At 42.1% G+C, this 14,452-nt stretch overlaps 1 protein-coding gene across 1 annotated transcript; it reads right to left on the bottom strand.

Annotated features, from left to right (window-relative positions):
• Nucleotides 1–2,357: 2,357 nt before the first annotated feature.
• Nucleotides 2,358–14,040, bottom strand: LOC142776150 (uncharacterized). The gene is made up of 4 exons (XM_075879265.1): nt 12,421–14,040; nt 10,353–10,616; nt 8,184–8,444; nt 2,358–5,751 (listed from the first exon to the last, which is right to left on the bottom strand). Exons 1-2 carry the CDS (start codon nt 13,873–13,875, stop codon nt 10,608–10,610), a joined length of 1,464 nt encoding a protein of 487 aa, XP_075735380.1. The 5' UTR covers nt 13,876–14,040; the 3' UTR covers nt 2,358–5,751; nt 8,184–8,444; nt 10,353–10,607.
• Between the last annotated feature and the right edge of the window lie 412 nt (nt 14,041–14,452).

Raw genomic sequence — 14,452 nt, 5'->3', positions numbered from 1 at the left:
TGCCAACAACCACATCCCATTTCAAGGTGAGGCGTCATCGATTACCACAGCCTCGCCCGCGGAAGCTCGGCAGCCGTCGCCTCAACCACTGAGATGCAGTCGATGACAGACGCGGCCGCCAGGGCGTCTGGGTTATGAGCAGCAGTTCCAGCAGACAAGCCAGCGGCATTAATTTCGTCAACTGCTTGGAAGGAGGATGTATCTTATCTGATGAAAGCACACCCTACTGAAAAAACCCATATAATTTCATACAGGATCCGTATGCTTCAATACAGGGGTTACAGGGGTTAATACAGGAGCTGTGGGAGGACCAAATGGGGTATATAGGGCTTATACAGGACCCTCGTGGTGCTATGTAGGAGCTGAATGGGACGTATATAGGGGTATGTAGGAGCTATGTAGGAGCTGAATGGGACCTGGGAAGAACATATAGGGGTATGTAGGAGCTATGGGAATGCTATGTAGGTCGCATCTAGCACAATATAGGAGCTAATGGGGCTGAATGGAGACCATCTATAGGACTTGCATAGGGCTCAATGTCACCCTTAAGAATGAATGTAGAACATGAATAGAACTTATTAGACTGAATATCTAGGCAAGTATAACTTTTTCTGGTATTGAAGTACCCAAATTTTCTTCAGCTCTATTAGTTAGCTGTACACATGCAACCCCAAGAAATAACCAATTTTAATTAGTATATATCATGAGATGCAAATATATGCTACAGCAAATTAGATAAGTATATCATATAATTATCAAAGTAATTTCATTTGTGATCACCTTAGTTGTATGCATACTTACATTTGCACAATTTATGTTATGATATTTATGCAAAAGATCATTCAAATGTATTTGTGCAATGAATAATCCTTTCATTATACTGGTAAATAGTAAATAACTTCCTATTATATACACAATACACAAAAAATATAACAGACAATTCAACCTGAATTATATTCCGGAGAGATACGTACACCTAGTCTCACTCACATGCTCTGGCATTGCCTCAAGGCACAAGGAGCCAGGATTACCAAGGAAAAGTGCGAATGATCTCTATGCACCTCGAATCTTGAGGCACAGCTCTAGGCTATCTATAAGAGGGCATGACACGGTCGAGGGGCAAGGCCTCTCACTTCTGACGTAGCAGCTGCCCTCTGTGCTCTGAACACTGAAAGACCTCAATAATGCCATTCATCCATCTTACTTCCCCTCAATAAAAAAGCACATAAAATTTTATTATAAAAAGTTAAAAAAAGGTTTTGCAGTACTAGGTTGTTGAAACAAAACTACGTCAAATTTTCAGTTTAAGTTTTCACGCATTGCTTGAAATGGTCAATCGGAGAGTTTCGTTGGCTTGGCACAAGCTTGCTCATTTAAGAACCGTACTTGGCTGTGTTTATTTGTCTGAATATGAATAAGAGCAAAAAACTTTTGTTTCATGTGCTTTCACCTGAACCTTTGAAAACAGCTTGTTGTACGTACGTATGCATGTATGTACCGGTGAACCATGTATTTCCAACGGCACTTATGTATTAAAACAAAATTGGTTCAAATATTCAGTTCAAGTTTCAATGCATTTCTTTAAATAGTTCAATGGTGTTTGGGTTACACAAGCTTGCTTGCTCCTGAAATGTACTTGGCTGTGCTTAAAAGCTGAATACGAGCAAATAGTTCTAGAGATTGTGTTTTGTGTGCTTCCATGTTAACCTTTGAAAACATGAAGAGCCTAAAAATGCCAAATCTCTTAACTCAATTAGTTTTATGTATATTTTTTTCTGAAGTAACTCACGCAAGACATGTATAACATTCCTTTGAAATTAGAAGGGCCTAAAAAGGACCATAAGTTTTTTAGCTCAATTACTTTTTGGTCCTTTTACATGAAGTAAACAATTTTTATTTTGTATATATCATGACAATAAGGTATATCCCAAAGCATATAAGATATATTCCCAAAACCTTTTAGTTACGTTTGTGATTAGCTTACTTGCCCACATGTTCAAGTCCATTTACATAATTTGTGCTGTCTACACAAGCCAATTCATACAAATGTTGTAAATGTGCTACTGATTGATGTTCCTTAATCCTAACGAAAAAGAGTGAATTATGCAACTATATCGGGCTAAATGTTGACATAGTTTAGAATACATGTGGAGGGTCTCTGGATAGGTAAAATAGCCTACAGCCTGCTCTTGCTTGGTATATATTTTAGTGTTGTGTCAGAGTGAAACTTATGTATGTCTATGCCATTTATTATATTTTATGTCTCATTCATATGGCATGTGAAAAGGTTTAAAAATTTGAGCACTTTGTAATGAAGTTTTCAGTCCTCGTAGCAAATTGCTTTCCACACAAAAAGATGAAAAACATGTTTTTTTATTTTTACATATGAACTGGTCAATTCTGTACGAGTCAGATTCAGAGGACATGCTTCTACTCCAGTACAGTTAATACATAAAATCTCGAAATTAATACAATGCAAGGCAAGAAAATATTAAGATAGCTTTGTACTATTGGTGCAACATACTCCCCACTCAGTACAACTAGTACATAAAACCTCAAAAATAAACATTGACACTCAGTACAGCTACTACAGGAAACCTCCAAAAACAAACATTGCCACAATGCAAGGCTAGAAAAAATAGCTGCGGCTATTGAGGTTTTCTGCGGCTTACTACAAAATGATGCATGGCTTCAATTACATACAGGCTTATATCCACATTCCACAGCAATGGAATGCAGAGCCATCATGTAATTTATTTATTTGTTCATACACACAACACCGCCAAGACAATAGTTGCAGTTACAATGCTGTAATATACAAAAGCACAAATAACAAGGCCATCAAAATGATTACCCTAAATGAAGATTTTAAAATGCAACAAAAAAATGAAAGTCAGCTGTTTACAAATCATTGGTTTGCCCGATACTGAAATACACTTCAACTGTTCAGCCACCTCACAGTATGACACAATTGCATAAATACTATGAAATAAGTTAATAAAAAAGCAATAAGAGTCATTTACACTTGTTACATTCACATTTTTTCAGCTTCATTGCATGCTTATGTTTTATTATTGCAGACATTGAAATGTGGGTGCTTACAACAACGAATTGTTATGCTGTGCAGGATCATTCACACTTATAATCACATTCAGGAACCTCTCTCTTTCATATATTCCAGTGTATGTACAACCTGACATTGCATATGGACTGTTCCTTACCGGTCACACTTGAACTGCTTTAAAAAATTTTGTTCTACTGATAGTTAAAATCTCGAACTACTCTACATACTGCTTTTCCAAAAGTTTGTTGAGCAAATTACAGAACTACATCACCTGTTAATTTGTTTTGTATTGCCATATTCTTTTCTCAAGCTTTGTTATTGCACTACTTTACTACCAGTGATTCTCAGCACAAACAGCACCTGCGATGTTCAAGAAGCTTCAAGACTGCAGTAGATCACTTTGTCAAGATTACGCCCACTTCTGGAACATTGCAGAATATTCTGGAACCTAGGTAACTGCTAACGAGAATGCTAGAATAGTCGATGGCAAATGTATAAATGCTGATGCACCTCACCACTTGCCAGTTAATCAACGGCCAACATTCTGTTTACTACTATCAGAGCCAGTGGGAATCGCTGTAATCTGACCTTCAGTTTATGGGCCACAAGTTCAGCCGAATAAACAATTTCATCTCGCAATCACAGTCTGCTCCCATTGTCCCCGTCACGCCCCCGTGACATCTGGTGGAGGTGCTGCTTCTTTCATGTGCTAGACTCCCCCGTCAAGCCGTGAACCCATTCCACGTCGTGGTGAAGACACCCACGCTGGCCACAAGCAGCGAACAAGCCGCAGGCAGCAATGTTTACCACCAGAGTACGAACCTCTACAAAACAAGGCTCGAAAGACCATTATGGCCGTAGTGCGGGAAGAACTTCGCTGAATGTTTCTGTCATGCCAGCCACAAGTTTCATCAATCGCAGACATTGTCAGACAGAAAATCCGGCTCTCAATAAATATCGCTGAGACATCGCAACCGCAGCCCCAAGCCATGAGCTATGCTGCTGCTGCCCGACACTACACTCCACCTCTCTTTGTTCAGAAACTCTTTGTTCAGAAAGAAAACTGCCTCCTTGAAAGGCAAACAAAATATTCTGTATATTTAAAAAGTACACTTTACAAAAGAAAATAATTACATATTTGAAGTAAGCACACAAATATACATAAACTGACCAAGTTTCATGAACATTGATCAAGAAATCAAAAACATTTTTGAGTTCCATGTTATACAGATGTTTGTTTACTGAAAGTTCACTGCAGCTTGCACGTGCCAGCTAGGCACGACTAACTTTTTTTTACTCAGCCATCCGGAACTTCCTACAAGCATGGGTGGACAAATCTATCTTAGATTACTTTCAGGACCTTTCGCAAGACCACGAAGTGACTACTGTGTTTGGAGCAACACACTCACTTTTACGCCAGGCCATATGGAACGCCTCAATGTACGATGTTGTTCGAGCTCGCTGTTCAACGTTTTTGGCCACAACATGCTCATGTAGAGACAAATAAAAGTAATCTATGAGTTCACATACTACCATTCATGACAAGAACGAACCTGCCATATCAAAATCAGCTCATTCAGTTACTTGTGTGGTTCGCAGCAATGTGTACCTGCCTTAACTGGATATGTTTCTCATCTGCCACGGAGGTTTGGTAGTTATGATGCTCGACTGCAGACCAAGAGGTCACGGGATCATATGCTGCCCACGGCGGCTGCATTTTGATAAAGGCAGAAACTACTGAACCACTTGCTTGGATTAAGGTGCACATTGAAGTACACCGAAGAGTCAAAACTTTTAAAGCCTTCCATTACAGCATCCCTCGTAATCATATCGTGGTTTTGAAATGTATTTCTTTACCACTTCTGTGTCTGCCTGTGAAATTAATGTAACCTTAGTCACGTTCCACCATGTTAGGAACTGCACAAATGTAGTCTTCTTTGTCATTCAAAGAGACCAGAACACATGCTTTGCCAATGTCGTTCATAGTTAGAGGGAGGGGCGAATACACTAAAGAAAAAAAAAACAGTCGGAAATGTGTGGCGGGAGTCCTGCAACGTTGTTTCCAGCAACTATCCTTGTGCAAAGAAGGACAGTCCCACCATTTAAAGCACAAGTTGGATCTGTCCCCTCAAGTATTCTTTTAATAGAATAAAAGCCTCCAGTTTTGCTCTCGAACACAGAGCTGTTTTTCTTTCCAGCTTCGTACGATTCACTGTGAAAGATTGTGCCCAAAATAGAAAATCTGAAATGTTCTTGAACGATTGGAACTTGTCCACACCATGTCTGCAAGCAAGAAGACTCCTGATGACTGAGAGAAAGAACTTGTTTCGGTGTTCCAAACAACCATGCAGCTCCAATGTGCCGTGCATGCTCAGTGATTGGGTTACCAAGCATGTTACTACAAAAACTGAGCACTTTTGATGGCAATGGAAGCCCTGCAAGCAATAACTGGAGCTCTTGTGTCATCACTACTCTTTCCAGCACCTGCGCAGGCACAGCTTTTGCAGCACTAACAAGTTTTAAAAGGTAACCATTACTGTTTTCGAATGCGAAAGCAGAATGGGCCCACAAAGGACCAAACTGTCTCACAGCATCAGCCAGGTGGAGAAGCTGATGCACATTAAAGCTCATACGTCGCTGTCTATAGAGCCCGGCTGCCTGGGATACAAAGGATGTCAGAAGCCGTCCTGAAAAATGCAATAAACAACTATTTCCTCAACGATGCTATAGAATATTACAACACCTTTTTCTTGCAGCCTCTCTTGTTTCAAAGAAGTAACATTTACTGTGCATAAGCCACCAGTGAAGAGATGAACGTATTAAAAAAGCTGTATTTAAATACTTTCAAAAGTGGAATGGCCTAAAATAAACATTACGAAGCAAGCGTTTTGTTGAAATCTATAAATATCGCAAAAATGCCAAAGTTCGCCTTTAAGCGTCATCACGCACTGGTGACAAGAATTTCAAAATATTGTGTAGAGCATCACAGGTGTACACAGGAGTTATCTTTCAGTAGAGGAGGGGGGGGGGGGGGTGAAAGTTCATAGCAGCATCCCCTTCCAAATACATCAATTTACGGGGCTGCCTTTGTGCACCCCCCCCCCAGTCACAGACCCCTTTCCTCTCTATTACATCAATGTTAGGGCTGGCTTTGCACCCCCCCCCCCTTATGCACACAAGGGCATTGCGATTATTAGCCAATACATGCCTCACGTCGATATGCCTTACATATATGTCTACATAAACACATGCGAACCTGTGCATACTACACCAGGTCGAGCCTCTGACATGGTGGCTATTCACCCAGTTTAAATTATAGTATGCTAGTATGGGGCACTACAAATGAGAAGAATTTAAATAAACTAGAAATCTCACAGAAGAAAGTTCTCCGCCTATTCAATGATTATTATGACAACGCAAGGGAGATTCCTAGCGGTCCATTATTCATAAAACATGGTATACTCAAAGCAAGATAGGTGTATGAATATAAGCTATTACTTTACATTTATAAAAATAAACTCCACACTACTACGGCACCGGAAGGCGCACTCAAATACTCGCTCCGTAGGCAACAATTTCGCGTTCCTGCTACTAGGACTGGATATGGCAGAGCCCTGATTGCATACCACGCCCCACAGCTTATAAATCATTTAGGTGAATAATTAAATTTTAACCTCTCATTAACACAATTCAAATATCAGATAAAACATCTCCTCATTAATTGAGTATATTAAACATCATGTTTTCAATAAACTTCTGGCTAGGTTACACATATGCTCTCACCGTTGGGTACAAAACGCGTGTATATACAGTAGTATGTACGTACATATGGGCACATGTATGTATTAATATGCGAGTGTATTATATGAATATATAAATACGTATGTGATTGTTTTTTTTAATATGTAATGAAAAGAGCCTCGATGTCTGATTCTGTGTCTATGCAGCCTATTTTTTGTACTTATATACCACCTATTTTTGCTTTTATGCTATTTCTGTGTTTCTATTATTATGCTGCTCCTTGTATTGTGATAATTATTATTCAATGTAGCACTGTTTGCTGAAATTTTTTCGCGTAGCGAAGCCACGTCAGGCCGAATGGCCTTTAGCTTCACTTCGTTTTTCTGTATTCTCTCCAGAAAGAAAATCTGTTAATTTCATTTCATTTCAAATCTCGACACAGAGGGCAACTTGCGACTGACCCTATCGCCACATCGTCTTCTCAGCTTTCGCTCTCCCTCTCCCCCAGTGGTGGTCAAGTGCTGTTGGATGCTTTTCTTTTGCTTCACCAGCAGCTACTCCTTAGTGTCGAATCGCAGTCAGAGGGGCGCGTTCTGAGCTCGTTCGCAAGGCCGCAAAATAGGCCCTTTTCCTGGACCTGGGGACCATAAACTAACCTTTTTATGCTTCTGAAAATTTCGTTCGTAACAAGCACACAGCTACAATGCAACTCACGGAGTCCCGGCCACTGCAAGTAGACGGTGTTTCAAGCAGCGCGTCAGCACTGACATATGCCAGGTGAGATTGAGAGGAGCAAGAGAGGGGTGCTCATCGAAAGGGTAAAGCAGCTTTAGGAGAGTATACCATGAAGGGAAGTGCAGAAGAGAACGAAAGGAATGATCGTCACGGTTTCGATAATCAAACGCGTCTAACTCCACTATTACAGCACCGTTTCGAAAAATTCTCACAGCTCCGTGTTTGTCATACACTCGTTCACAATTCCCCACCACAATTGAATTTCGACCTCTCGGTGGTTTACGAGCCCTCTAAAAGGAAGGGGTCTGCAACGCTTTTTCTTCTGAATTCTGCAGCACTGAAGTTTGTGTAGTGCTGAATACTGATGAACACAAAAAGAATTATCAAAATTGGAACACGGTAAAGGACGTTATTAGCCTTCAAAGTTCAAAACCTCAGCAGACAAAAAAAAAAAACAATCCCTTTCCCATTTCACTCTGAGTCTCCCACTAACATCAAAGGCCATTTCAAATCACCTCTTATAGAGACAGTCTTCTTGAGAACTTGATTATTCTTTCAATGGCACGATTGTTTTTTACTGTGAACTGAAGACAGTTTCGTAAAATGCAAGTGATTGTGCTTTCAGTTGTCAACGTGTTCTTACCTGCACGATCAATGTGGTGAGATGACAGCTCTTGCAAAAGCAAGAGAAAAATTGCCTCAGACAGGAGGGCGAAGTGGCGGAAATATCTTGGCAGTAGCACAGGGTAGCAGCATGGTAAACAGTAAAATAGCAGCCAGTTTCGCCACTCGTGCGCCTTCCAATAGCACCTCTCTCGTAGCGTGCGAGGCAGCCGGGTGAAATGATGTGGAGGACGAATGTTCAGCAGGCGTTTGTTGATCACCCTCAATGTGCTTGGACGTCCTGTAGGGGGGCAGCAAACAGTTCTAGTCAACTACTAGTAAGAAATTCTCCATATGATTTAATGGTCCCCTGAAGCATTCCAAAGGAAGCTTTTTATGCAACACTAAAAACATCATTACATGGCAACTTCATGCATTCATGTTACTGCTGCGGACAGTGACATAGTGGACGCGGTGTTGTTTGCTGACCCAATAGACATGAGTTTGATCCCATGCATAGTAGTACCATTTTGACAAAGGCGAAGTGCTAGAAGTGCAAGTGCTGCATGATATCAGGGCATGCTTAAAGAAGCACTGACATCAAATTTCAAGATCAAGATATGCCCATGATTCGATCGCTTGGTATGAGTAGGCCTTTTTGGCCAAATTTGAATGGCATGGAATGCGAGGAAGTTATTTTAATTCGATGTCAAACAGCGTAGAGAAGCTAAGGAGAGAAAACTGGAAATATACTGCCCTGCGACATCAACACAAGAGCTGCGTGTTCGATGTGATACATTCCACAAATACCACCCTGAGTGACGATACGCTAGTAACAATGACGTCGACGATCTGAGTGTGTTTGGAGCCGACTCCCAGCCATGCTCTCACTATTGACTCTCCTTGCCGTGTTGAAGCGTGCGTGCAATTCATAGTATTGCATCGACTGATTTTGCATGTGTTCCGCAGCATGAGTACTATCATTCAATGTGACAATACGTGCCAGAATGTCGAGGAACTGCTGCGCAGTGACAACCGGCACGTCGAGGCCTGGAAAAAGAGAAAATAGCGTGGCGTTTCATGCCTTTCCAAGCCACGAACCTCAACATAGCCAGTGAGTTGATGCGCTGAAGGACAGAGAGACTAGACGCCTAAGAATAGCCACATTTGCTCGCTTCACTTTGCGCCGAGCTGCTCCAGGGTAAATTCTGTGTTGGCGAATAAGGTGGGTTTCACTGGCAGTATGAGGCTCCTTTTGAGGGCCGGGGCTAAAGGAAGAGGGGAAGAACGAGTTGGCACTGCTTAAGCTAGCCGGCCGAAAATGCATGGAGAGGCTTTAGTCTACATAATCAGAGACACAGCTGGACTGACTGCACGTGTGCTCCTAGCAGACGAAACGCCAGTGTGCGTGACGCCATCATCTTTTGTGAAAGCAACATCAGCTATGCAGCGGCCTAGGTGTGGCCGCGAGGTAGCGCTGACAGCACTACAATTTGACGGCTTTTGACTCATTTTGAACCTCAATCGATAGCAGATATATAAATCAATATTACAGATATTCATTCGTACCTCAGATGCGTTTTAGGTCGCGAGTCGCTACTAAAGGGACGATAGCTACTCGTTGACGCGGAAATCTGGACATGAGTAAACTTGATGTCAGTGCTCCTTTAAGAGCTCCAGGTAGTAAATATTTCCAGAAACCTCAACTAGGCTTGATAATCATATGGTGTGCTTGATAACCATATGGTGATTCTGGCATGTGAAACCCCCAAAACAACATTCCTGTTACAGCTAGACATTACGCTAGGTGGCATTAGTATTCTTGTTTGAGAAAACAATGTGCTGTTTACATTTGAACACTAGAAGGGGCACTTTGAAAAAAGCCTTGGCTGGTTTCGTGGACCTAGATTGATTTATCCATAGACTACGTGCCATTGTTCACTACAGTATTTTCTACATTGGTCAAATGCCAGGCTTTTCTGATACCAACTTCCATCATTTTCCAAAAGAAGCTTTCGAGAAAAAAAAAGTATCGCCCGTTCAAGCAAGCAAACCTTCAAATAGCGGAAGATGCCAAACTGTACATGAGACGGCATCATATAAACACATGTATGTCAAAAATTTGGCAGCAATACAAAAGTGGGCCATATGCACTGTTCTAAAATATTTATCCGTAATACTTCAACCATGAGGTGTACGGTGCACTCACCCATGTAGTATGGCTCATTGCTGTTTGACGAGTCGAACCAATACTCAGCAAACTGCCTTGTTACGCCCAACAGAACACTATGCATATACTCCACTGTATAGCCCCACACAAGGTGTGGGACGAAGTGTGGGAGTTTCACCAGTGGTGACACCCCTTTCAAGCCATTGACTGGGGTCTTTAGTCTAGATGCCAGGGTCATGTCTCTTCGGATGCCTGCTGATGTCCTCTCCACATCAGGTTCTGCATTCAAGTATATTAGGCGCCCTGCAATGAAATAAAGCAGAAACAAGATAAGTATTTCACTGAGTAAATGCTATAGAGATTCCTTAAGGGTGCAAGCACCACCAAACAGGCGCACAAGCTACTTGTTCATGGGAAAGTGGGTACGCCCCAACAACTGCCATGACAAGCACACTGCCTTCACACGTTTACCTTTGAACCTGTACCGTGCCAGCACTTTTGAAATCAAGCCAATTTTGCAAGGTGCAGCATATTGCAGTGTATTCAGTCGTGAATTTCTGTGTTCACCTTCGATAGTGTCTGTCTGTGATTTCCGCTGTCAAGTGTTTATGTGTGCCACTGTTGAACCAGCTGAGTAGTTCTGAAGTATCGTTTTTCTTTTTTTTTCACCCGTTTGCTATATGGCATGGATTAAAACAAAAAGATTCAAGTTGATTGATATGTGGTGTTTAGTGTCCCGAAACCACCAAATGATTATGAGAGACACCATAGTGAAAGGCTCCGGAAATTTCGACCACCTGTGGTTCTTTAACGTGCACCCAAATCTGAGCACACGGGCCTACAACATTTCCGCCTCCATCGGAAATGCAGCTGCCACAGCCGGGATAAAAAAAAAAGGAGGATTCAAGTCAGCTTCTTAGATAACGTCCAGGATCAGTCAATGAAATTCACGGATGCATTTGGAATAAATGTTCATGAACACTCAATGAGCAAAGGCGAGGTTCTGTTGAGAATGTGAGAGCGTACAGTTTCAATTTATTAAAATGAGATACCTAATCTAGACAGTTAGCTTTCATCCCCACTAGAAGCAACAAATGATGACCATCTACCACCCTTTGTTCGTTTTAACAGCAGGTGTTGGATTTTACAGATGCCGATGGTGTTGTGAAGTGTTTGCGCAAAGGTGACCATAATACCGTAGATATATGTACTGACATAAGCAATATGAGATGAAACACTAATATTACTGTTTAAATGCAGTTGGTGAGTGCGATATTGTACATGAAATTGACTGCTCTATAGAGAGAAACGATATCTTTAGCAACGCCATAGTGTCACGGGTTCGATCTCAACTGCAGTGGTTGCATTTCTATGAATGCAAAATGGTAGGGGCCTGTGTGTTCCCAGTGCAGGTTAGAGGAACATAAAATGGTTGAAATTTCCACAGCCCTCCATCACGGCATCCCTCATTTTCATATGGTTTTTAGGATGTTAAATACTACATGTACTTATATTTACTGTTAATATTATTGCGCTTACGTCACATTCACCTCTGTACAAGCTAGAGGGTGGAGCACCGGACCTGTGCACCACCCGGGAAATTTTATTTTGTTGTGGCACAAAACAAAAAAAAATACCATTTCAAAAATGTGACTTTACTACCTTCCCTCCTTCCAAGAAATTTCTGGCTATGCCTCTGTCGTTGACTAAACATCAATTTGGTATTTCAACTCATATTGCTCACAATGCCTTTTGACAATATCGGCACAATGAGCACATACTGCTCAAATGCCATATTCGACATACATTCTTTCGGTAGTACCTACACTGACTGAATTATTTTTTTCAAATTTTGCGCACAGAGAAGACACATGTAGGTGCATTTGTAAGAATATTCACTAAATGGCAACATGTCCTTTTTTTTTGCACTCCCACACACTGAACGAGCAGTGAGCTGCTGCAAAGTGTACTTGCGCCACACAAACACTTTTCCTCAAACAGAACTATTGGGCATTCTCGAATTGCCTGAAAAAAAGACTACTGATGATGCTCAAGCATTATGAAAGCTTGTTTAGGCACTCTGCTTTATGAATTTTCGTGCACTTACCCTCTTGGCTTTCTCCACAAGCCAGGCACCACGGGCAGCCAAAAAGCTGTTGAACTGAACTTGGTTTCCAACTGCTGCCCTCGCCGGTGCATCAACACCGACACAGATGGTGTAAATCTTGCTGTGAATAACAGTTGAAGAGTATTTCCAAATAAGTTCGCCAGTCCTACACAAGGATTCAACGAACTTCTCCAGAAAGACCAGCATGTTGGGGTGTTTTCGTCCGTACCATACGCCTCCAAGAATAACATTCTTATACCTGTAGGGCGCAGGAAGTTCATTTATTATCATTTGTATGGGCCATTTTGAGGAATTAGATGATTTGTATAAAGGGCTGCCATCGGTGTTCAAGGTAATAGTCAAATCGCTCCACCTTAACACACCCTTTTCTCGCAAAGTGCGGTGCATCATGCCACTAGTGATGTCACGAATCAAGTGGCACCCGACTTCTGCCTGCTGCTTCAACTTGCTGAGGTTCTCAAACAAAACACCAGAGAGACTTTCTATAGTGCTGGAAAGTTGCATTCCAACATCCAGAATGGAAAAAAATGTGCCCCCGCTTTTTACGTCCGACACCTTCACAGTACTCCGGCAGACATTGCAAGTCAGGTGGATTTTGTCGCTAGAAATGTCGAGCAGTTTGCCACACTGACTACAGCAATAATGGTATTTGCTGACGGAATCGCAGTTCGCGGACCACAATTTCCTCAGTAGGTATTTCGACTGCGGCAGGCCGCACTTTTCGAAACCGAACAAGGCTTCCACAAGTTTCAACAAGTCGTCCACATCAGACCAGGAAAGGCCGTGAGCCGCTATGAACGACATTATTAGAACGATAGCGACTGCAATTGTGGTTGCTGATCCCGGAAGTGTTTTTGTTCCAAAATCCGCGATGCATCTGGCAAGCAATTCTGATTCGTCGAACGAGGGCACAGAACTACGGTCGCCAGAAATATCTCCTTCGGCTCCAGGGTTTTGGTCTCGATTTACAGAAGCGCCGTCTCCACAAAGATAGTCACCACTATCTTCTTCGGTTCCGGAGCTTGGGTCTTGATCTGTATCTCGGAAAGGTCGAGTGTCACCGTCTTCACTGTCATTTTCTGAATGATTGCTTTCGTTGTCAGGGCATTCTTCGGGGCTTTGGTATGCATTGTCGCCTACGCCATGCGCGCTGTTGAAAAAGTCGTCGCTTCCTTCTGGCACCTCTGTTCGTACTCCTATAGAACTCGTGTCAACAGAACAGCCGTCCGTGAGACATCGATCTCCTGGTGATGTCTGGGACGCGTGAGAACTGTCTGGTGGCGAGTTCAAAACACCCGCGAGACGAGTCGTAGCGGTCGCCGAAGCACTGCTGGTCGACTGCTGGCTGTACCATCGCGTCGAACGGGGTACTACAAATTCAGTGTCTGGTCCTAAATACAGCTTTCGACGTTTCTTTGCAGTTAGTTGACTCATGACTAGCTAAGCAAAGCACAACTGAAGACCACGATACGATGGTGGAGGTAACGATACGGCTGACGACGGATGAATGACAGCATTAACCGCAGTAGCAATATAGTCGGTATAGTGCCTGGAATGTAAACGTATGAAAAATAAACATAGTGGCGGAATGCAGACAATGTAAAAGCAAAACATGTGACGATCAGCAACCCACTAAATAAAAGTAGGCGCTGTGGTAGATAGTGGTGTTTAGATTCTTGCAATTGACGTGTACTTTTGCTCTGTAGAGCACGAAACAGGTGGTCATAAAAGTAGTCGCTTCAAGGAATGCACTATTTTTGTTATCTGCAAGTTTATCACTGCACAGACTTTTTTTTAAACAAAGGACGGGACCGAGAGATTGTCTGTCCATGGTTAGAGTTTCATAAAATAATGTTCTGCTCATAACTGTTATTATTGCCCACTGATATGGCTACCTAAAAGTACTTTCCTTCATAAGCCCATCATTGAATGCCTCTGTATAAAGAGCCAGCTCCGAAACGAGAATTTTCCACCGGCAGCTGTCGATTGTCGAAATTTGTCATGTCTCAAC

This window comes from Rhipicephalus microplus, chromosome X, assembly GCF_043290135.1.
Source record: "Rhipicephalus microplus isolate Deutch F79 chromosome X, USDA_Rmic, whole genome shotgun sequence".
NCBI lineage: Eukaryota > Metazoa > Arthropoda > Arachnida > Ixodida > Ixodidae > Rhipicephalus > Rhipicephalus microplus.
Note: the sequence above shows the minus strand (reverse complement) of the source record. Positions and strands in the feature narration are given on the sequence as shown.

Excerpts from the sequence above, each read along its gene's own strand:
- LOC142776150 (XM_075879265.1), bottom strand. The coding sequence starts at position 13,875 with ATGAGTCAACTAACTGCAAAGAAACGTCGAAAGCTGTATTTAGGACCA.